Source organism: Anomalospiza imberbis, chromosome 8, assembly GCF_031753505.1.
Source record: "Anomalospiza imberbis isolate Cuckoo-Finch-1a 21T00152 chromosome 8, ASM3175350v1, whole genome shotgun sequence".
Classification (NCBI taxonomy): Eukaryota; Metazoa; Chordata; class Aves; order Passeriformes; family Viduidae; genus Anomalospiza; species Anomalospiza imberbis.
In genome coordinates this window covers 5,992,470-6,017,165 of record NC_089688.1, presented here as the reverse complement: position 1 = coordinate 6,017,165, position 24,696 = coordinate 5,992,470, and the positions used below count along the sequence as shown (strand labels likewise).

The following is a 24,696-nucleotide window of genomic DNA, read 5'->3' as shown; positions in this document are numbered from 1 at the left end:
GGGTTATTCCTCTCCCCTCTTTGCTGGGAATGTGTTGCTGGTGCCCAGGAGAGCTGCCTCCTGCTCCTGGCTATCCCCACCAACTGATTGTTGTTGAAGGTTTCCCTTGTTGTTTCCCTTGCCTACGCTGGACCAGTGCTCTAAGATTTATCCTTTTGAAAAGCAACAACTTAAAAAAGACAAGACTTCTCTTGGGATCAGAGCTCAGGCATTCCTGCTGATCCCTTAAAACAGCTGAGTGTTTTACCACTGACTTTCTAGGGGAAAAGAATCAGGTTTCTCTCACCGAGGTTACTGATAGGGGCCCATTTTCACCACAGGGGCTGTCCCAGCCCTGCACTCAGACCCTCTGGCTGCAGGGGCTGCGGGCAGCTGGGTGCCCCCCTGGACTGAAAAAACTGATTGTCTTGCACCTCAGCTCTGGTAGTGCCTTCAGAGGAAGGAGTTGGAGCCACTATGGCCTTATGTGCTCAGGAGGAAAGCGTTTTCCAAATTCCTACCACTAAAGAGACCTATTGCCTGTCCCTTTTCAGCATTTTTGAAGCTCTAACAGCTTAATGTTCTCATGATTTACATTAGCATCTAATCCTTGCCTAATCTCACTAATCCCTTGGCCCCAAGATATCCATTGGCAGTGAGTTCCATGGGTTAACTGGTTGCTGTATTCATTTGGTGGAGCAAATTTAAATCATTTTCCATTTCTGTTGCAATTTGCCTCCTTAACCTGGCCAAGCATGCGAATGGGGCAACATCTCCCAAGGAGTGGACTTTGGTATTTTAAAGCCTTCCAAGATCATTCTTGTGGCTGAGAGGCTCCAATGCATCCTATTTTGTGTTGGGCTTGGATCCCTGGAGAAAGTACAATGATGTCAATGGGAGACATGCTGAAATATTTTATTCTGCCAGAAAGAAAACAAAAATATACACTGGAACAGCGATGCAGAAAAAATACTGTAAGGGTTGTGCTGAGTTGCCTCCTTCCCTCCATCACCCTGTGTGTCCTGGGCATATGGTTCCTCCCCAGCCCAGAGCCCCGTCATATCCATACACAGTAGGGAGAATTAAAGAGGAAACTGGCAGCCTTAACATTTAATTTCCTTCCTCTTTCTGGGCTGGTCAGATCCTTTGCATTATTGTAACTATTTTTTTTATCATGCCTATAAATAGATGTGCTCTCATGTGTCCTGTGAAGCAGAGTCAGGCCAAAAAAGTCATTCATTCTGCATAATCAATACATGTAGTGGTTACTGGCTCAGATGAGAACTTGTACTGTTAGTTCTGTAGCTGGTAAAAAAAAATGTTGACTAATAAAGATTAAGGGCTTTTCTTTCTTTTTATGAAATGCTAATGATGAAGGCATGTTTGATATACTGTGAAATACATTTCTCTAATGTGAAGTTTCTGCTTTTTGTTGGGAAAGAGATTTAGTCCCTGGAGGATTTTAGAATTTGTAAATATAAAATTATCTGCTTCAGTGTTTTTTAAAAAAAGGTTGGCAGAAAGCCAGCTTACTTACATTACTGTAATAGATTTGCTGACCTCTGACATCTGCTGCAGAGAAGTACATTGAATTTTTCATAATATCAGATGATGCAGATCTAAAAACGCGGTACACTGCACCATTATTTAATTCAGGACTTACTAAAGGAAAATCTTTTTTTAATAGCAGTTTATACGTGATTAAACTTAATATTGACGATTGTAATAAATCAGGATTAGTATAGTACTGATTTGTTAATCTAACTTGTATTGATTTTAAGTTGTCTTTTTTTAAAAAAAAAGAAAAAGAAAAAAAGGAAAAAGACTGGCTTTTCACAGTGACTGAATTTAATAAGAAGCCCTGTGATAGCAAAGACTCCCCTACTGTTTCTGCTCTTGGCTGGAAAATGTTATTCTTGTATTATTCCAGGAAAAAAAAAAAAAAAAAACCTCATGCTGCTAAAAATCTGCTGCCTGTGGAAAGATTTTTTTAATACACTAGTGCTTACATATTCTATTTATGTTAATTGACTTATAAATAATACATTTTATTAATGTTAATATTGGAATCTTGATCATGATAAAGACTCTTTTATTTGGTCTTCTTGCAGGCTTTACAAGTAAATATTCTTTAGACCACAAAATATTCCCCCTCTTTTCCTTTTTTATGAATACTTTTATACTTCCTCCCCTGTCGGGAAGTACAGCCACAGTTCAAAGCGACTGAAAACATGATTATTGTTTCCAACATACGATACATTTGAGGTATCTGGATCCAGTTTTTTTGGACGTTGTCTTTACCTCTCCTTGCGCAAAGATTGATTAAATCTTACCTGCACTGCAAATATTTGACCAAGAAAAAAATATCTTGTGCTGGTTTCAGGCATGTCACATTCTGCTAAACTGTTTGGCTAACAGCAGATCGCATTCTTCCGGTGTTGGGCAATATTGACCTTAAATTGGCTAAGCTGGCTGCTTTCATGGCATGTGAGCCGGCTGCTTACATGTTGAGAGAGCTGTATTAGCTTTATTACTCCTGCGCTATAAAAACTTCTAATAATCAAATGATAAGATCATATCCTGTGGGTAATTGTGTTGTACCATGACAGGATAACTGAAAAAACATTCAGTGAAAATTGCAACCGACGGAAATCTCTACGTGAAGAGGCAATTGCTGGTGTTGCTCGGCTCGGTGCTGCTCCCTGGGGTCTCGCAGCCCGCGTTCCTGCCCGGCTCCTCGCCAGCCGCCCCCAAAAGCCACCTTGGTCGGCACTCCTTTGAAACGAGGAGAGGAAAATCCTGGAACAAGCCATCCTTGTGTTTTGACTCAGTTTTACCTTAGTCATGCCGCCTCCCCGATACACGAAACATTTAATTCCAGATTTCCTGCCACTGGCTCCAGGCCACTGACCGGCTATGTGAAATGTATTTTTACTGCTGTCGGCCTGCCAACTGCTGAGCTCAGTGAAAAATAACTAAAATGAAAACCTTGTACTCCCACATGAACCCTTAAGATCAGAAAAGGAAATTTAAGCCACAGTTACTAATTAGCACCCAAGCTAATGAGTTCTGGTGAGGTGCAGAGGCAGGAGGAGGAGGAGGAGTTTGGGTCCCGCGTTTCCCTACAAGGCTCAGCGGAGAGCACGCGAGCAGTGATTAATCATGTTGGCCGGGGCCTTGCTCCTGGCCCGGCTGTAGCCACTGGGTTAATCCCTCGGCATCTTCCAGGGAAAGGCTGGTTCCTGGGGCTGGGAGCATCTCTGTCCCCCTTGAGGCACCGGACAGCGTCTGAAACCTTTACGGATGGAATATGTAGATTTTTAACGGGCGATGCGTTCCCATGGAAACAAAACAAAGTCAAACACTCCCCTCGCAGTGCTAACAATTACTGTAATAAAATGTGTTTTTATTAAAAGCGGCTTTAAATACTTAACACATGGCAGAGCAGCCTCGGCACTGCCCTGTGCGAAACCCAACCTTGCCTGTAAGTGAAGTCCAAAATGCTTTGTGCAGCGCAGGGAGGAATTCGGTGTTTTCACCAATATTTGTGCTTTGCAAATGAAATGTAGCAGCCTCAAGTAGGAACAGGATTATTTTTTTCTTCTGCTGCTTAGTTATGCTTTTTTTTATATAAACATTACCTGTAATATTACAGTGGGAAGCAGGTATTTGGCAACTAGGTATTATTTTGCTAAGTTTGCATAGAGGGAGCAGTTTCCAGTTTTAGCAGCTGTAACATGTTTAAACTCAGTTTGTAATGGGATCTGAAGATGAATATTCCCTGTGGGCTCTGCTTAGCTTCATTACTGGAGCCCTGCCAAATTCAGGGCTAGAAAGTATTATTCACGCCTCTTTGCACATACCATGTCAGAGCATGCTCAGTTAATGAATTTTGTTTCTAATATAGCATAAATTAGGTTTATATTTTAACATAATTTATGTTGTATTTTATTAAAATGTAAAATATTATGATCACGAGCAATCTAATTCTGCTCTCTTAAGCCCAAACTGTGTTTGAACATATAAGTATGTAAATCAAAATTGCATGCTTAGGAACTGATTCTAGGATAACAAACGAATATCTGAACCAAAGAGGTTTCTGCCTTGGAGTCTTAGATTAAAGATAATTAAGGATTCCTGGTATTTGAATAGATCTATGTTGTTTATAAGCAAAGTACATTTTCTTCACAGAGTCAACTTGTCTTTTTTTTTTTTTTAACAGATTATGTTTGCTGTATTAATGTTCATATTTTTAAAGTCTGAGTCTTACATTAATCCCACAGTGAGTCATTAATCATACTAAAATGCATTATAAAAACTTTAATCACTGAAGTTGAAACTGAGATTGTAATGCAATCCATCCCTTTTAATTATATCAGTTATTTTTCCTTTCAGATCAAGAATTGCAAAGGGAAAACAGAGAGATTAAAACTCAGTTTGTTTGATGCTTTCAGGGGAGGATATTTTTGTTTGTGTTTCTTCCTTGTGTTTTTAAAGCAATTTCGTGCACTTTGTGGCAGACAGCTGCACAGTGGATAATTCCTTCATATTTAACTCTTCTCCTCTCCCCTTGTTCCGTAAAAAGGCTCTGGCGACTGTCGCTGCATGGGTGCCTTGCACAGATGAGGCTGGGCTGCTGCTGGTGACGGCCGGGCGGGTGCTGTGCCCACCTCGTTGGGTTTCTGCAGCCCAGCTCTCCTGGCCCCTGCCACGATCCTGGCACTCGCCCTTGCAGTCAAGGGAACCAGCAGCCTGGAAATTGTGTAGCTGTTACCAAGTTGGCTGTGGCTTTGTAGGTGTTTTCCTGGGGCTTGCTGCATGCTGTTAAAGTCGGGGAGGGAAAATAAAAATAAACGGTGGATTTTTTTTTTAAATGAGTCTGAAGCATAATGGCTGATATTCTCATCTGGTACATATTGGCATAGCCACACAAACCACTGTGAAGTTACTGACAACTAATCCACACTAACTCTAACTCCACTGAATTTATTCCACGTTATAATCTTGCCAAATAAATTGATTTCTTATACTTGGATTTATAGATGTAGAGTTTAAACTGTTGCTTTTATGGCACGGAAGAAAATGGATTTATTAAGTAAACTGCTCACAGTAGATACATTTTTTTCTTTGCTAGAACAGCAAAACCTGATCAATTATTTGTTCCTTAATCCCCTAGATTAATCCTGCCATATGAAAGATTTATTAAAGGAGAGGAAGATAAGCCACTGCCTCCAGTGAAACCTCGAAAACAGGATAACAGTTCCCAGGAGAGTGAAGCAAAAACAAAAGTGTCTGCAACAAAACGCATCAAAAATGAAAACCAAAAGAGCAAGAAGGAAAAAGATAATTCACAGAAACCCCAAGATGCATCTGAGGTCTGTTGCTTCCCTGCTTTTCATTTTTTCAATTAAAAATGCACAGTTTTAGTCACATGAAATCCAGTGATAAAATATATAATTTAAACTGGAGAATTCCAACCAGTTGGCCTTTTAGTTTGCTCAGCAATGGAAATTCAGCTGTTGTGATACTATCTGTGCTGGGATTTTGCTGGGCTGCGAATGGCAGCCGATTTGCTCCCTATTGCACAGCAGGGATGGCAGAGGACCAAGCTCTGGATCTGACTAGTACCAGTTCTGCTCATTGTATTAAACAGTGGTCACCATTAGCAGATCAGCAGCTGCCAAAGGGAAACCACACAACTACCACAGTTATTTCCTAATCTAAGTAAAGGGTGCGGGAACCTCTAATATTGTTGATAATACTGTGGTAACTGTTGGACACAGCTGATTTTTATAATGGCAGCCTCTGGATCAGCCCTTCTGTGCTCACAGATGTATGCATGACTGTGAGAAAACATATTGCTCCCGAGGATTTTTGTTATATTATACGGAGTTTCTTTTTGAACTGAAAGGTCACATTTTGAGGGAACTCCATTCCAAGCCCTGAGATCGACTTCCCTCTCTGGAGCAGTAGATGCCTTTCAGCTGAGGTTCCTATTCAGACATAGTAGCTTCCTTTTGTGTCACTGCTTCACATGGGCAGGCCCCAGTTTCCACATACAGCCACGTTACTTGCAGGCATAGGACAGCCCTGTAGAAGAGAGTTTGTGTTCACAGCATGGGATAAGATTGATGGTAGAACTCATATCTGTCTGCAAATAAGAGTCAATTTCAAGCGTTGTTAAGTGATGCAAAATCAATGGAGTTTTTGCTCCAGTGTTATTTAAGCACCTTCTTTTGCACATCTGCCCACTCTCTCCTGTGCCCTGCTTGCACCGCATGTGAAGGAGGTGGTGAAGCTCCTCACACACAACCCCTGCAAAACATGTTGCTTTTCCTGTCTCAGTCTGCCAGATCACAGCAGCCTTCAAGGCGTTGTAGTGAAAGTAAGTATTTAAAGAATGTCGAAACACATGACGTGCCCGGGAGACTATGGCTGCTCCTTTAACTTCATTGTGTCTGGCAGGTACAGAAGTCCTGTTTCTAAACTTGTTTGGAAATTGTATTGAGTCAGCTATCAACAATCCTCCTCTTCATTGTTTCCAAAAAACAATGCAGGTCCTGTAAATACAGATGCCTCTGAAACTCCATGTACCCAGTTTTGAGAACAGAAAATTTGGAGTTTCATGTCCCACTACCTGTTTAAGTTGTGCTTACAAGGACAATTTAATCTCCCATCCAAAGAAGAATTTGTGTTTTAAATAACAGTACCATTAATATCTAATTAAAGAGCAATCCCCAGAAGAACTTTTTCTTTTTTCTTACATTGTAATTTTAAAGTAGGGAGAGCCCTGTTTGGTTAAAATTAAAAAAAAAAAAAAAACACATCAGAGGAGAGTGTGCACAAATGTGCTTCAGTCACTGGAAGGTTGCAAGATAAGTTGTCCAAAGCAAGGAGAAGTGAAGTGAAAGCTTGTGCTCCCTTCACTTGTCATTCCGTCATCCCCGATTATTTATTGAGGGTCTTGGATCAGGAGGACACATTACATACTATCAGTACCACTGCTGCTATGCCCAGCATAACAAATCAGCAACAGAGCAACAGCCTTCAGCAACATTTCCTTGCTTTTGTTGTTCCCTATCTCAAACTTCCTGCTGTTTAAACTGAAGTTATTTCTGTGTGGATTGCAGGAAGAGTTCCTAAGCTGCGCTTATCGGAAATGTAGGGAGCCTAGACAAGACAATAAAAATGTACAACTATGGCAGTTCCCTATTGTAAAATGATACCTTTTATAGCAAAATTCATGTCTCCTCCCTGACTGGGGTGGAAGACATGTCCTGCCCCTATTTGATTAGGGTGGGCTATTAAGGACCTTGACCTCCATGTCGGTCACCATACAGGTCAGTGATCACACAAAGCCCAAGCAGTGAAGGGCCTGCAGGGTGGATGTTTCACCCCTGGTAGGGTGTAGGGCTCCAGAACTCATCTGTGCTTTGCCATATGGGGGGCTCCATGCCCAGGATGTGGCACTTAACGGGGGTAGCAGGTTGGAGACGTTCAGCTCCTTTGGGTGGAGCAAAATCCAGGTGTGCTGGAGCCAGGCAGAAGCTTGCTTGTCGTTTGCATTGCAGCCATGCCCTGGCAGTGGAGCCCCATTTCTGGGCCTTCATCCAGGCACAGCAGTGATGGGGTATTGCTCTGAGGGAGAGCCCTATAGCCACCACGTAAATGTGTAGGCACGACCCCAACCAAGCCACAGCTTAAGCCATTTCTGCATGTGGCCTGGAAACTGTGAGCTGGAAAAGCATAATCCAGTTACAAATGTGTGGTCGTCTCAATTGCATGTTCAACTCATGCACCATTAGAAGTATGCAGGGAGAGAATATAACTTTAATTTATTAGGATTGCATTTGCCTTTGTGCTCTTCACTGTTTTCTGCCATCACAATGACATTGTCAGTGTAACAAGACACCAGACAAAATGCTATTAGCCTTAGACTGCACATTTCCTCACAATAGCTGAAACTTCAATCAGAGTATTGCTTAACAGAAACAAAGAGCAAAATGTACAGTTATTAAGTATGATTCTCTTTTTTTTTCTCCTCCTTGCTTTGCTCATCTGTCTGGTATTTGCCTGTAATTTTATAAGCTCAAGAGACAGCGATGGTACTTTGTAAAGGACCTAATGATGGTATTTGGCTGCAAAAGTCAGCTACGAGTTTAAAAAGAAGAAGTTAGGATGACTAACAGACACTGTAACTAATAGGCCAACCAAACAGACAGGAATATTTAAAAGCAGCTGTGAAGAAATAAATCTCTGAGAGGGTTAGATTCGTTAGGACCGTCTCCAATTCCTTGCTCCTGCGACAGACCATAAAGCAGCATTTAGATGATAACTTTCTCGGGGCGTCTTATCTTTACAATGAAGGAAGAAAGAAAACAATAATAATAAAGGAGTCGCACAATGCTGCTGTTTTATGACTGTCTTCTACCATGACATGTCAGAGGAGAGTGACAGCAGTTTTGAAAAGGGCTGTCAGTCAGCTGGATCGCAGATGGGATGCTCTGGTGACCTCTGCGGGTCACAGTTCAGCCGGCTACATAATGGGATGAATAGTGTGAATTGTGCACACACGCTGTATTAATGGGGGAGCAGAACGAGCCACGGTCCCATTGACGAGAACGTATAAAAGCCATGTTTGTAATAGCAGGCACACACACACTTACTGAATGTTGACAACTTCATTTTAATCCGTTAATAAAAAAATGTGTGTCCTAGTTAAGCTGTGGCAGTGATTTGCTGCCTACAATAGGGATTTCTAGTATGCCATTTCTATCATTTTCACACTTTAATGCAGAACTGGGTGTGAATGATCTCCTGTGTGATCACTGAATTTTAAGATAGCTATGCTGGAGAGACTTGAGGGAAGGAAAAGCGTAGGAATAGTGTGGTTTTCTTGGGTGAGGTTGGCTGGTAGGAGAAATTTCTATAGCCTTATTGTTTGTGTCTTTAAATCTGCTCTTCTGCATTTGCCTAATTAATTTTAAAAGAGTATATAACCTCAAAATTTAGCTATCTGATCAAGCCACCAGTGCCTCTCATCAGGTTACAACCATCTGCTGTTTGGAAATGCTTTATTTCCTGACTCTGACAGGGATGGTGTGTTTTTTAATATTTCCTGGAGATACTTCTCTTTGTTTGAGTCCAGTACCTGATGTTAGAGCCTTCACATACCAGCAAGGTGGTTGGCAAGTCCTTCTCTAAAACTGTGCATAACCTTACAAACAGGCTGCCAGAACGTACTGCATTCTTACTATTGTCTGTTGAATCATTTCATTAGGTTTCATCAGAACAAGAGAAGGATCAAGAACCAGCAGACCAGAAGAACTTCCCTGAACACAATACAGTGGGAGAGATGAAACAACCTGTGCAAGGCCCTCCATCTCTTTTACCAGAGACAGCTCGGACACTGCCTCCGGAGAAGACAGACATGACAGAAAACAGCACCAACAGTGAGAAAGCCAAGGAGGACGTTCAGCACTCGTCCTCTTTCTCGAGTGTATCCGCGCCTGCAGAGGAAGACACTGTGCTGGATGCCACTGTCACAAAACGATTACACCCCTCAGCAGATGCCCTGGAAGATACAAAGCCTGAACAAAGACTACACAAAGCTTTTACTGACAGCCTAGAAAGTGAACCTCCAGAAATGCCCTTCACAGCTTTCCCAGTCCATCTGCCCACTCAGAGCGACATGGAAGATGAAAAAGTGCCAGGGATGGCCGATTACATCGCAAACTGCACAGTGAAAGTGGACCAGCTGGGAAATGAAGATATCCACAATGCACTAAAGCAAACACCCAAAGTACTGGTGGTGCAGAACTTCGACATGTTTAAGGAAAAAGAGCTGCCCGGGTCCATGAACGATGACTCCACTTTCAGCTACACACCGCTGCTGTACTCAAAAGGTAATCCAGGCATCATGTCACCTCTGGCAAAGAAGAAGCTGCTGTCACAGGTCAGTGGGGCCACACTCTCGTGTAACTATCCTTATGGTTCTCCTCCACCTTTGATCAGCAAAAAGAAACTCAACAGCAGAGATGAACTGTCCTCAGGCATATCACAAGGTCCCCATGCCCCTAATTCTGACCCTGTAGCAATTAATAGGCCCTCAGTCATACAACATGTACAGAGTTTTAAAACCAAGGAAGAAAGGAAGTCAATTAATAATGTTTTTAAACATGACATGCTAAGTAAACCAGATCCTCAGCGCTGTGATTTTTCAAAACATCACCTCAGTTCTCTTGCCGAGTCATACCTACCGAAGCTGGATATCCAGGACTGCAAAGATAAAATGAGTGAGAAAAGGGCACTGCAGCACTCCCATGTGCCAACTTTCTTGGCAGATTTCTATTCATCACCTCATCTGCACAGCCTTTATAGGCACACAGAACATCACCTTAATAATGAACAGACATCAAAGTACCTCCCCCGGGACATGTTCAGAGAGTCTGAAAATATTTCTACTTTTACTCAACACAAACACCAAGAAAAACTAAATTTAAATTATCGTCCGTCTTTGCATCAGCAAGAAAAAAAGGCAACAGTGGAGGCTTCTTCAGATGATCAGCCAACAGATTTGAGTCTTCCAAAGAGCATACACAAACAGACTGCAAAGGTTCCAGGCTCCAGTCTCCCTCACTCATCCACAGCCCAGCAAGAATGCAAAGGGATCTCCCCGTTCCAGGCTGGAGGCAGCCAGGCGGTGAGCCTAGACTGTAACCCCAAAGCTTGCCGCGTGTCCCCTATGGCATTGACAGCCCCCAAAAAACACAGTGAGTTGCTCCACAGGTCTGGGAAGCAGCAGGCCCAGAGGCTGGAGAACCTGAGGAAGATGGAGGGGATGGTGCATCCTATCATCAGCCGTAGAACAAGCCCTCAAAATGTGGGGGCTGCCCGGCCTCTGAAACGGAGCCTGGAGGATTTGGACAAAGTTATTTCTGAAAAAAAAATCCGAGCTGTCTCTCCTATTCACTTACCAAAGGAGACCCCAGCGAAAGACAAGGTTCCCGACCAAGATGGGGAAGGTAGCAAGTCAGTGCATGGCCTCCATTCTGGCAGCATGCTGGAAAGCCACAAATTTCCCCTGTCAGCCCCCATCTTCCCAGGCTTGTATCCGGGAAGCCTGTGCACGGGGCTGAACAATCGCCTCCCACCCGGGTATTCTCATCCCCTGCAGTACTTGAAAAATCAGACCGTGCTATCCCCACTAATGCAGCCTTTGGCTCTTCACTCCTTCATGGTGCAGAGACAATTCCTCACGTCCCCTGCAAACTCCCAGCAACTGTACAGACACTTAGCTGCAGCAACACCTGTAGGAAGTTCCTACGGTGACCTTTTGCATAACAGCATTTATCCTTTAGCTGCTATAAACCCTCAAGCTGCATTCCCACCTTCCCAGCTATCGTCTGTACATCCCAGCACAAAACTGTAAACCCCCTCGCTCACAAAGAAAGGTCTGAGGAGAAAGTTCAGTTAGCGACATTCCTCCCCCTGTGACAATGTCTTGCAGATTTAGCGATCTGTATTTTTGTCAACCAGGATGCAGCCGTATCCCGCCTAGAGGAGCGTCTTGGAGTTTGATTGGAGACAGGACTGCTTCTTTAATTCTGGCTCCCACATCAGCCCCCTCACCCCTTATCCCTGCCCTTGCAAAAAAAGAAAACCAAACCAAAAAAAAAAAAAAGAAAAAAAAACAACAAAACAAAAAAACCAAACCACACAAAAAAAAAAAAAAGAGAGAGAAACAAAAACACAGAAAGAAAAGATTTTTTTTTGGATTTTGCGTATGTGTTTTCTGAAAGGACTTGAACATGGTAAGAGCAGATGTTCAAAGGGAGCCGTGGAAACGCAGGTCCAGTCCTGAGCTCACTGAAACCCCAGTGAGGGCTGTGTTTGCCTTTCACTGAGCCGAGGACTGGAGGCTGTGCATTTTTGTAAATGAGTCAAGGACTTCAGATGAACCTGGAAAGGAGAAGTGGGCCGAGAATCCGTACAATCAGTGGATGTGCTTTTTTGGGTAACTTTTCCTGACTTTTAAAGATTCAATCAATGCAATGTATAGTAAAACGGCAATAGATTTTTTTCATTTTAACACTATTAGAACAGAATGGTAAACACTGTTTAATTTGACTGTACATATCCACTTCATAAACTACCAGTGTCTCATTTGGTCACAATAATTTATATAGTTTCGTTTGTCCAGTATATTCTGTGCTCTTTATGTTTGTTTTTTTTGTTTTGGTTTCTTATTTTTTTTAAATTAAACAGTATCATTTTATCTGCAACTTTTTTAAAGGCTGTGGCTGTCCTAATTTTTTTTATTACGTGTTTGTAATTTTTCCAGTTTCTTTATACTTTTGAGCAGCGTTTTTGTTTTGTTTTTGTCCTAACGTTTACTGTTTACAAACTGAAGCAACTGGTTCAGATTAATCTTAATGGTTATAAACATACTGTAGGTGATGTTATGGTGCAAGGATGCAAACAAGGTTCCTTTCCCCACGGCCCACCCCTGCGAGGTGCTGAGCACCTCTCACCCTCCTCCTGTTGTTTCGATGGCTCCTACGCTGCTTCTCCCCGCCCACCGAGCTTTGCTTTCCTGTATCGTGGTCTGTAAATTTGTCGAGCGTTGTACTTAATCTTACCTAGGCTGTGAAACCCTCCTGCCTACCAGAGAAAAGGTCTAGAAAACAAACTCTCTCTGGCTCAAGCTGCTGAATGACAAAGGAGTGCAGAAACCAGATTTGTGGTTTGTGAGAATGTTGAGAATTTCAGAAGTTGTGAGAGGAGCCAGTGTGGATTTGAATCAGAGGCTTACAGGTTGTTTCTGTGCCTCACAATGGGTAAGGGGGTTCTGTGCAGTGGTCGGGATGGTCCTTCCACGCTCCCACGGGGATCTCAGCCTCTCCCTGCACATCCTTCTGCAGGGGGAAAGCCCAGGCATGGAGAGGCTGGATTTTCCTGATGAAAAGAGCTTCCCTGTGGATGTGTACTCACTTTGCAGGACATCACCACTACATAGCTGAGCACAGACATTGATAAAGCAAAGTGTCACTTGGAGGCTTTATACAGTGTGAAAATTGGTTGTGGTTCAAACCATCTCAGTTACTGTTCAAAGACAGTGTACTTGATATGAAAAGATAAAACAAACTACTAAGAAACACTTTGCATGCTAGGCATGTCATTAAATTTTCCCGTGATATGAAGCCAAATACAATATATAATGTATCATACTTAATATCCAAAGGTGGAAACCAGAATAATATACTCGTCTACTGTTACAAATCCAGCTTCTTCAATTAAATACTTTATATTCCTGTGGTAAAACTATATTTAATTGATTGATAAACAGACTAGTAGAACTTGGAACATTGATGTGCCAGTGCAGGTATCCTGCTGCTCCACAAGTCATACAGGAAACAGAACCGTAGGCTCATCCAGGCAGAGGTCACAGTGTGGAGGACATCTCTAGTAAAGTTGCACTAGATCTGAATCACGCAAGAGTCAGGGGCTTGGGGATGGGGGGGAGGAGGACGGGGGGAGTAGAGGGATATAAAGGGAGTAGAGAATATAAAAACCTACAGCAAACGCGAACAGAAGCTTGTTGTGTGTTTGGCAAAGCAAATGCTTCTCCTTGTTTTGGTTAAGTTGTGTGTTCTGGAGTTGTGCATTTGTTTACGCAAAGTGTCCAACGTCCCTTTTGGTTACGTCCTGTTGGAGTTTGCTGGTAGGCTTTTTGGAGCCATGCTGAGGCGGCACAGGGCTAGGGGACAGGGAGTGGGGAAGAAGGCTCCTCGCTTGTCCCTTGAGGAGATTGGCCACTGCTGACTGGGGAAGCTCATACTGGGCAAAACGTCAGGGCTAAGGAAAAGAAATGGTGGCATAAACCCCCAACAGAAGCAGTGCATTATTTGTTTAAGAACTCTTAACAGAAATCTTGGAAATCTTTCAACGGACTATTGAATTCTTCATTGGCTGAAACGTCTTTTTCTTTCCCTCAGTGTCTTAAATGGGGCTTTGTTTGCATTGTTTGAGTTCAAGGGGCCTTATTATTGAATGAAATTGCACAAGCCTTTCTTTGTGCAATCAGACCATTGTTATTGGTAGGTTTGTAAAGGAAACTGCAGAATCTAATTGGCAATAGAGTCATAAATCTATTTACTAGGAGCCAGTTCCAAGAAATGTTGCAATTCAAACGCACTATGTCTAGGATGCATTAGGGATGCTAAAGGTTGTGAGATCCAAAGGAGGAGGCCCAGCAGCAAACGGCTCGTGTGTAGCTTCTGGCCACACTCTGAGCCAGGCTTCGTGAAGCACATGGGAAGTAGGGCCTGATTCCCAGTGTGATTGTGCCCCTGGCTAGGCAGGGTGGGAGCAGGCCAGCAGTTTGTGGCAGGTCTTTTGTGGCTGTGAGCTGGCCTGGTGTGAAGAGCTTGCCCAGTGGGTTCAAGCCGGGGAAGTAGTTTGTCCTAGCAGCAGAGAAGTTGGCTTGGCAGCAGCTGGAGCTCAAGCAGGGCTCAAGTGCTGTGCTGCCTCTGCCAGCAGCTCTGCCCCATTTGGGGAGACGTGGGGCTGCCACCTCCAGAGACCACCATGGGGGTCCCTCGCACCCTCCGCCTGCTCGCTTCCTTTGTGGTGATCAGCGAGGTCACATCTGGGCCAGTTTTGCAATCGTGCTGATTTTGATGAGCAGTGGGACTTCCTGCACTGGTGTGAGGCAGGTGGCATTGGCAGTGCTGCCATGAGTGCTGTTTGCTGTACATGTGGTTGATATTTCGCTCGTTCTCTTCCTATTCCTCCCCTCTCCACCCAGCCCCGCAGTTTTAAATATGTTCTAATAATGGCAGCATAATCTACTAGCTGTTTATACTTTTTTAACTTTCTTTTGTTGTAAATATTGTATACTTTTTGTGATTCAAGTTATGTAGCCTATATGCTCTGTAAGGTGATGATTTGTATATATAAAAATGGCCCAGTAATATTATATAGTTTCCCATTTAAAAGGTTATTGAGTAACCTTTGCATTAGTTTAAACACTACCAGAAATAAAGCTGAGCCAACTATAAACACTCAATTTTTGTATGTTTTCCAAATTGTACTTATTAATGCTTTTGATACTGTATTATGTGCCAATAGTTTCCCAATCACATAGCAGGCAAAAGATATTTTGTACTTTTTGATCCACTGTAATATTTAATAAAAAATGTTACTATCTGTTCCCTTTTGTGTTTGATTAATAATTCTGTAAACAGCCCTTATCGCATTGGATTACATATTATCCCATCCGACCTTTCAGCCCTCTTATATTGGCTTTTCTAGAGAAAATATCTCCTCCTGCAAATGATTAGATTAAAGAAATGGAAGTTTGCAATTTCCTTGAGGAGGGAGAGACAAGATCTTCAGTCAATGCCCCACTATTTTTGCAGTGCACTTGCTTTAAAGTGTGGCTGTGATCATGCTGACTATAGGAAGAGCTTTTGAGAGGATAACTTTCATGCTTAGCCAGTGGCTCCTGTACCAAATTTGTTCAGTTTGAATCTCAGAGTAGAACTTTTTTCTACCAGTACTGCAGGCTTGAGCTGGGATCTGAAAATTGCCCCCTCTTCTTCCCAGCTCAAACATGGTAGGTTCTGGAGTTTTGGAGTCAGATGCTAACTTCTAATTTTGCTGATGATGCTGAACAACCAACAAGCAAAATTAATTTTTACTGTGTTCCGTGGTGCATCTGAAAAGCCTCTATAAACTTAGGGGCCCTTTGAGAGCCCATAAGCACAGCAAATGCTGTTAGGCTCCTGCTCTCCATAGGTGGGAAAAATCATTTCAGAGTGTGTAGCTCAGGCCTGGGTACTGCCCTTGTCCAGCACAGCTCGGCAGCAGGACAGGAATTCCCAGTAGCCACCTGCTAATTCCACATCATTGCTTAACTCCATGGTTCTGGGGCAGGTATGCAACAGGGAGGTTTCCCTCCCCCATCCCTGGGCTGTCCAGGAGTTGAGGCCATGAGTGATCCTGGAGGCTGCTACTGCTTCATGTGTTCTCCCGGTGCTGGGTGTGTGGCCAGGCAAGCACAGACCAGTTTCACAGCACTGTTAGATGAGGCTTCCAAATACATGCTGCAGTCTCAAAAACAACCATTTCCTCCTCTGTGTGCTGGGAAATACCAGCCTGGGGAGGAGAGCCAGCCACTGGGCATGTGTAAAGGATGTGTAAGGATGCAGTGCTGTTGAATCATAGGATATGCCGAGTTGGAAGGGACCCATCAGGATCTCTGAGTCCAGCTCCTAGCCCTGTGCAGGGCGCCCCAGGAGTCACACCCTGTGCCTGCCACTGTTGTCCAGACACTTCTTGAACTCAGGCTTGGTGCTGTGATCACTTCTGTATGTGAAGCTATGGGAGAAGATGGGCCTTCCAGCAAACCTTTTCCCCTATCCACTTCTGTCTTTGCCAAGCTGAGGCATTTTCTTCCTTTTATGTTGAAAATGCGGCCAACCTGTGAAAGAGGTGGAGGAAATATGGACATGTGGATGCTGGGCCTTGCAGGAGATGCAGAGATGGCCAAGTCAACTTGGTTTCCAGCACCATCTTCCTTGCTTTTTTTAGCCCTTCCTAGTTTGTGGATTAATGTAAGACAGTACTGCCTGGTCTTGCAGTGCTGGGGGTGCCTGTTGGGCTGCCTTACCCACTTCTCAGAGTGTGGCTGGGAAGAAGACCCCAGGAGCAGCACCCTGGAACTCTTGATAGCCAGACCAACCTTGCTTGTGAGTGGCACTGAGGCAGAGCATCCTCCTTTGGCTGGGCTGGGCACTTCCCAGTGGGCTGCTGGGGGTCACTTGGGGGTCAGTGCACCCACACCTGGGCAAGCAGCGGAGCAAAGTAATCTGTGTTGGCAGCACCCAAAGCATTTGCAGGGAAATAGGGCCACCTCTGCAGGGCTCAGTGCACCCCACCAGTGGCTGGTGGGGTCTGCAAGAGAGCAGAGCTCCACCCAGGAAGAATTTGTCACCCTATTAAGGATTCCAGAGTGCTTCTGTATTTGAGTGAAATGTCCAGTGATCTGAGAGGACAAGGGAGGCTGTACCACTGGCTTGCTGCAGACAAAGAGTTTGTCACCTTCTCACACCAGTTTTTCAATTCAGCTGCCAGCAGCAGGAAATTAACAATTTTGAGGGTCTGAAGAAAAGTGGAGATGCACAATCTGGTGTTGCTGGCTGCTGTTTAGTTCCCCTGGCTGACAGCTCTTGGTCCTCTGCTTTGCTTCCTCACTGTTCCACAATTACATGGCAGTACCCTGTGCCGGGCTCCTTTCCGAAGAAAGAATGTCATTGAATCTGGTTTCCTGATTTCTGGGCCATGGCAAATGCTCCTTGAGGACCTCGCAGAACTTTTGCAAGCCTTGCACCCCAGCAGGTAAGGAGCAGAGGGCACAGAGAACTGAAAGCTAGTGGGGGTCCTGGGGCAGGATTCCCCTGCCCTGGATGGATCACAGGGAAATTGGCTCAGCAGCAGCTGCATTGCCTGGCAGCCTTTTGGGGCCAATGATAATCACGTGGTGATGCCAACCTGTTGGGAATGGGGCCCTTCCTCTGTCCCTGCCTCACCAGCAGTGTCTCTGCTCCAGAATATTTCAGGACCATTTTTTCCAAAGTTTCTGCTGCTGGGAGGAACTGATCACACACAGACATCACTGCTAATCCTCACTGGCACCCTAATTGCTCTCGGAAATTCAGCTCTCATCCACAGGCTTTCCAGGAATATCAGACACCTTTTGCTCTTCCCAAAGCAAAAACAATAGATCCTGTATGTTTGCCTTCCCAAATTTGGGCACACTCACAACTGAAGTGCCATAGGAATGTATTGCCTCAGCAACTGAAGAGAAACATGGGAGGATTGGATGGTCTTGAGGAAAGCAAAAGGAGTGGCCCCCAAAGCATCCCCAGTCTGCCTGGAGCCACGGTTCCTAAGGGTTTGTATTCCTGCAGGAGAAAGCCATGGCTGTGGCGAGGCAGCATCCCCTGCTGCCTCCTGCACAGGCGCTGCGTGCCCAGCGGGCAGGCAGGGATACAGCTTAATCTGTGCTTTCATTTAAGCTTTTTAGTTTGTCCTTTATGGGATTAAAATGAGTCATTCGCGATGTCAGATGCTCCATCTAGTGCTCACCTTTGGAACGAGCCCCCCAGGTCACAGGCCAAGCCTGCGGCCAGAGGGGCCCTGTCCTGGTGGTTGGGACAGTAGGGACAGGACCCTCCATGAGAGCCAGCAGACTGGGGACGAATATGCCCAAAACTGGGTTAAACTAATTCATGAAGTCTTTCGTGGCTGCTGAAAGAGCAGTGATTTGGGTAAAAGTGCCACATTCAGGAGACCCACAAGTTCTGAATGGTGGCAGCTGTGAAGACCTCCCCGTGCTCACAAGGGTGAGGGGCGCCTGCGGGGCCAACACGTGTGCCCTGTCCTTGGGTGCTGCACCATAACATGGGCACAAAAATCCTGGTAGCTCCCTCCTCCTCCTCCTCCTGGTGCTGCCCTGGGGCTCAACAGCTGCTTGGTTTTGGTGATCAGCATCAAAGTTTTACCAAATTATCTCGGGTGTGGGGGCTGCTCTCCTGGGAAATTAGGGGGCTGATGATGCCGGGCCCATGAGGGGCTTCTCTAATAAAGGAAGAAAGGGGAGAAACCTGCTGAACTTGCCAGTGTTTCTCAGTTCGTTCTGCACTTTAGTCAGGAAAGGGAAAAAAACGCACCCCTATTCCCTCCTCTGCACAGGCCATGGCCCAAGGCATGGGAGGCCGTGCAGTGAGATGCCATCCCTGAGGGGCTGCCATGCCGTGAGGGGCTGCTGTGCCACGAGGGGATCCCTGAGGGGCTGCCATGATGTGAGGGGCTGCTGTGCCACGAGGGGATCCCTGAGGGGCTGCCATGCTGTGAGGGGCTGCTGTGCCATGAGGGGATCCCTGAGGGGCTGCCATGACGTGAGGGGCTGCTGTGCCATGAGGGGATCCCTGAGGGGCTGCCATGATGTGAGGGGCTGCTGTGCCACGAGGGGATCCCTGAGGGGCTGCCATGATGTGAGGGGCTGCTGTGCCACGAGGGGATCCCTGAGGGGCTGCCATAATGTGAGGGGCTGCTGTGCCATGAGGGGATCCCTGAGGAGCTGCCATGCCGTGAGGGGCTGCTGTGCCACGAGGGGATTCCTGAGGGGCTGCCGTGCCATGAGGGGATCCCTGAGGAGCTGCCATGATGTGAGGGGCTGCTGTGCCACGAGGGGATCCCTGAGGGGCTGCCATGCCGTGAGGGGCTGCCGTGCCATGAGGGGATCCCTGAGGAGCTGCCATGATCTGAGGGGCTGCCGTGCCATGAGGGGATCCGTGAGGGGCTGCTGTGCCATGAGGGGATCCGTGAGGGGCTGCCATGCCGTGAGGGGCTGCTGTGCCGTGAGGGGCTGCTGTGTTTTGCGGGGGTTGCTGTGAGGGGATGCCATTCTGTGAGGTGATCCATGAGGGGCCGCCATGCTGTAAGGGGCTGCCATGTTTTGAGGGGCTGCTGTGAGGGGTTGCCATGCTGTGAGGAATTGCAGTGTCATGAGATGATCCTGTGGGGGGCTGCCATGCCATGAGGGGGCTGCTGTGAGGGGATGCCATTCTGTGAGGTGATCCATGAGGGGCTGCCATGCTGTAAGGGGCTGCCATGTTTTGAGGGGCTGCTGTGAGGGGTTGCCATTCTGTGAGGAACTGCAGTGTCATGAGGTGATCCCGTGGGGGGCTGCCATGCCATGAGGGGGCTGCTGTGACGGGATGCCATTCTGTGAGGTGATCCGTGAGGAGCTGCCATGCTGTGAGAGGATGCCATTCTATGAGGTCATCCATGAGGAGCTGCCATGCTGGGAGGAGCTGCTGTGAGGTACTGCTGTGCCATGGGGGTATGCTAGGCTGTGATGCAATGCAGCAAAACTTCCCATTTGCACAAGTCAGTGAGAGTTGCTCTTTAGCCATTTTGATGGCAAAATTGTTTGTTTATTGAAATAGGTGTCTCACAACCTCCAGGGGCTTGGGCAAACTGCAAATGCCCCCTCATGCTGGGAGACACCAGAGGGGTGAACAATGGCCCCACTTTATTTCAGGGCCACCACACAGAGGTGTGGTAGCTGCAGTGCCATTGGGCAATGCCATGTCCCTTCCATGAGGCAGGTGCCATGACAAGGCTAAGCTGTGGAAGTGCCAGGATGGGAAGCAGGAGGCAAAGATGAGGGGCAGCCATGCTGCACTCCCAGCACACATTCTAAGTACTAAAGGATACACAATGGACACAGTGGTGTCCCAACGCCATGAGGACAAAACTACCGCACCTCTGTCATTCTGTGGATAGCTCATAGATACACCTAAATAGAGGTAAGTTGAATTTGCAGGCAGCCCAGGTGTGTGTGAGCAGGGGAGCAGTGGATATATGCAGTGAGAGGTACTGGCTGGTGTTGTTCAGAGCAGAATTCAGTTCCTGTAACCTAAACACTACGTGTGCACCCAGCTGGGGTTCAGCCACCGCTAGTCTGGGGAGGGAAGCCCAGGGAGTGCTAAATCGCTCGAGTGTTCTCCATGTGGGTGTCTACTCCCCACTCAGGTCCCATTGGGATGGCTGGGACCTTGACATGATCAGCTTGTGTGGTTACATGAACAGGTGATGGCCATGTGGCTCCCCAGGCTGGTACCCTGCTCCAGCCCCTCCAGTGTCCAGTACCAATGGGAGGAATTACCAAGCTGCTGGCACAGGAGGAACACACAGGGGCCTCGTCCTCTGCTGGCACTGCCTCCTGCACCTCTGCCCAAACCCTCCGTCCTCTGCAGGGCTCTCTCATGTATTTTGGCAGTTGTTTTGTCTGCAAGCTCCCCAAAAAACAGACAGACAAACCAAGTTCTCTCCCTCTGCCCCCTGCCAGTGTCTGTGGAGCTCTCAGATGAAGAATAAAGCCATTTGTTTCTAATTATATTTGGCAGCCACTCAGAGAATTTAGGATTAAAGCACGCAGTTTTTTTTGCTCCTGATTAAAGTACTTGACCTCATAAGCAAAAAGCAAAGATTTCAACACACCCCCACAAGTAGGCTAGGAACGAACTGCAGAGAAAAGACCAAAAAAGAAAACTCCCTTTGCTCTAGATACACAGAATAATTCATTATGAAACAAAAGGCAGAATATTTAGTGCATCGCCTGAGCTCGCCTAGGGCTCAGCTAACCGCCCAATTACTGCTTTTAGAGTTCTTACACCAAGCAAAGGCACACACAGTGAAGGCCCATATGCCCCACTGAGCCCATGGCATGCACGTGGCCAAATCCCATTTGCTGCCTGCAGGAAGAAAGTGCCTTTCACAGGACCATGCCATCTTGTCTGGCCCCCATGCCCAGGTGGCAGGACACTGGAATAGGGAATAGTGACAGCGGGCACGTGGGTTGTCATCGTCATCTTTTTTCCCCCATATTGCCAGGCTGAAATAATTTTTACCCATCAGGTGCATCATGCTTGGTGCCTAATTTCAAGTAGAGGCTGCCCTGGGGTGGCCGGGGGTGGCAGACCCTTCTTCCTGCCTTCCACACAGCAGCATCCAGCTCCCATGTTTGGTATTTTCCCCATCTTTAATACGGCACAAGGATGTGTCGCAACTGCAGAAGAGTCAGTTGGCTCCCAACCAAGAGAAATAGCAATGATCTTGATGGCATCCTTTAAAATAGCAAAGAAACCAGCTCAGACAGAAATTAACTACTCTGTGAGATTCCGTGGTCCATAAAATACTTCCCCCGGCTCCATGGTTTTAAAATAACATGAAAGAAATGCTTTCCATAAAAAGTAGTTAACTAGCATACAGATTTTTTTTAAGTCGTAATTCTGAGAGTCATACCCAAACAAAATAGCTATACAAGCATTAAATTATACATTAAAGAAGGCTGATAAAGACAGTGAATTACAGAGCTACCATATAATATTTCAGATATACAGATAACAGCATTATTAACATTCCTATTAAAGGTGACCTACAAAAAAGGCACTAAAATAATCTGTGATGCTTCTGATTTCTCATGATGCAGGAGAAATGGCTCCAGGCCAACTGCCACCTAGTCTCTGCTATCATCCCTGCTTTCCCTGCCATCATCCCTGCTTCCTCTCCCCATCCTATCCTCCAAAATTTAATGGAAAACAGAGGGTTGCTTTCTGCTTTCTGCAAATAGCTAGGCTAATGTTTCACCTGCAAAACTTCCTTGGAGGACATAAAATGGATGTTTTCCTCAGTGCTTATCCAAAACAGTGTGATAATGAATTTTTAGGGGAGAGATATATTTTTGTCTCTGTTTGACAGGTACCAGGGTTTGACCATGGCAAACAAAGGCAGCAATGGGTATGGGTGGCTGCAGTGGAGCTGGGCCATGGAGGGTTATTCTGCATCACCCTCCAGTGCTTCTTCCCCTGGGGGTTTCCCAGCACCTGTGAGGTTGATCCTGTGCTTCAGCTCTCCCTGGGGTGGAGGTACTGCCTGCCTTGCCCCTCCAGCCACCTGCAGGATTTCATCATGCCTGTGGGCAATATAAAAGATATAATTAGAAAGATATATAATGAAGTGCTAAATCTATGTTTATATAGGTAGCTATAAATACAAAAGTATAAGTAAAATATTAAAATAATTTCTATATTTGTATAAATATTTTTTCTCTGTAAGTTTATATACTTATATTTACATAGATAAATAACATACATTTTCATTATATAAATATGTAATCTAAATATATAATTACCTCTGAGCCTGCTGCTCCTCTGTCCCTGGTGGCTGGGATTGTTTATCAGGTTATTTGGTTGCTCTTAGTTTCAAAATTTATGTGTAAGTAATGGATGAACAAATTGCCATACACAGGCACACTCAGAAACACACCAGCCCTGCACAAGCAGCATATCTGTAGGTGATCAGGCTTGCAAAATGGTGATGCCCAATGTATTTGCTTTTTCCTGCCACTTCTGGGCTCGGCTCCTGGGGCATTGCCACTGCCCTGTTGTGGTCCCCCTCAGCCACCCTTGCCATTTGAGCCACTTTGGCTAGATGGGAGCTGAATTGCTGGTGGCGAAAAACGGTTATTAAGGACTAGAAAATATTGATTTATATAAAATACCAATATGCAGAGAAGGGGAGAGAGAAATCATGTGTTCATGCCCTGAAGTACTGAGAACTCAGCATTTGCCATGAGAGCAGTGGGGTTAACAGGACCACTGGCAGTTTTGCAACAGAGTAGCTTTCTACGAGGAGCTGGTGATGGTTTATTGTGGCAATACTATCCAGAAATAAAGAATTTGGCTCTATTTTTCCTGATATTTCAGTACAGTTTTGGCAGGCTTGGCAGAAAGCAGGTGAGGAGGCTTGGGAAGAGGCAGTTAGTGTGTAGGGCAGCTGTCAACAGAGGCCCACCCAGCGCCTGCTCTTGCCATGCCCTAGGACTGAACACCAGCACTTTGGAGTGACACACGAGTGGTGTCCACCCTGCTCTGTTGCTGCAAACTGAACACCTCTTCCAGCTTGAAGCTGGAATCCCATTCTGGTGCTTGGTCAGTGATGAACCTGCTGCCATAGCCCATCCATAACCAGGCTAGGGGGGCTTGCAGAAGTCTGAGAGATGGATGATTTTGTAGAAGCTTCTCTGTGCATTTGGGCTTTAAGTTGTTAATATACAATGACTCCTGTAGGCACACAGTTTGTGGTAATTGGGAGTGGGGCTGCAGCCAAGCCTCATCCCTAATGGGCAACAGCTGTGAGAAGCAGGTGACCAGCATTGAAAGCAATGAGACATGACGTGAGAGGTGCACTGACCAAACCAGATCTCCTACAAGGCAGGTGCAGATGGTTCTCTTCTCCAAATTAGTACAAAACACATACAAATGGTGTACAAGAAGAGTCTGAACTGCAGCAAAGGAGCTGGCCTCTGAAGCAAGAATGAGAATACAGGAGTGCCAGATCATTAAAGTGTTCATCAGTGAGAAGGGGATTTTGCTCCTAATAACTTAGAGTGTGATGTGAAAGGCATTAAGGTTTCACTCCTTAGACTAACCACTGTCCTGTGCAGCAGTAGAATGACCCCACCAGTCTCCATCCACCATGCCTCATGCCACCAGCTGCCCAGGTCATGGCGGGACTCTGAGAAAGCAGCCATTATCCCCACCATCTCTCCTTCTTCCCCTGCATATCCTGCTTTCAGCTGCTAATGCAGATGGAGGAACAGCTCCAAGAGTGGAGCAACCAGCAGTATTTTTCTCTGGCTGCAGTTGGGAGTGCATGTTTGTTTATCCCCTTCTCTCTTCACTGGTGCACAATAGCTCTGCTCAGAAGAAGCATCTGTTCTTCATTTAAAGTCAGTGTTAAGCTACCTTGCTACAGGACTAATGGAGCCAGAAGGAAGACAAACTTGATTTTCCAAGTTTAGAGAGATTCCCATTAAATAGCTTGTCTATAGCACCTATTGATTATTGGCCCTCCTCCCTTCAGAAGAATTATGTGGATCAATTAACTGAAATCTACAAGAGAGGGAACTGCAGTTCCCTTCTCAGTCCAAATTTGGCTTTTCAGAGGAGCCCTTATAAGGCTGTGGACTGAAAACCCCAGAAAAGGCCGAAAGAGCTATATGCTATTAGAATAAGGCTACATGTCCATACGGATCAGGCACAAAGGAATTACAGCCGCATGGTGGATACTTCAAACGAA

General features: G+C 45.6%; 1 protein-coding gene across 8 annotated transcripts in view; it reads left to right on the top strand.

The window, feature by feature from the left end:
- Positions 1 to 15,193, top strand: part of ARID5B (AT-rich interaction domain 5B) — a 118,438-nt gene extending 103,245 nt beyond the window's left edge. For all 8 annotated transcript variants that reach the window (XM_068197093.1, XM_068197096.1, XM_068197095.1 and 5 more), the window contains 2 exons: positions 5,156 to 5,354; positions 9,260 to 15,193. In XM_068197093.1, coding sequence (XP_068053194.1) covers positions 5,156 to 5,354; positions 9,260 to 11,410 — 2,350 coding nt within the window. In that variant the 3' untranslated portion in view covers positions 11,411 to 15,193. The remainder of the gene's footprint in view (positions 1 to 5,155; positions 5,355 to 9,259) is intronic.
- Positions 15,194 to 24,696: the final 9,503 nt, after the last annotated feature.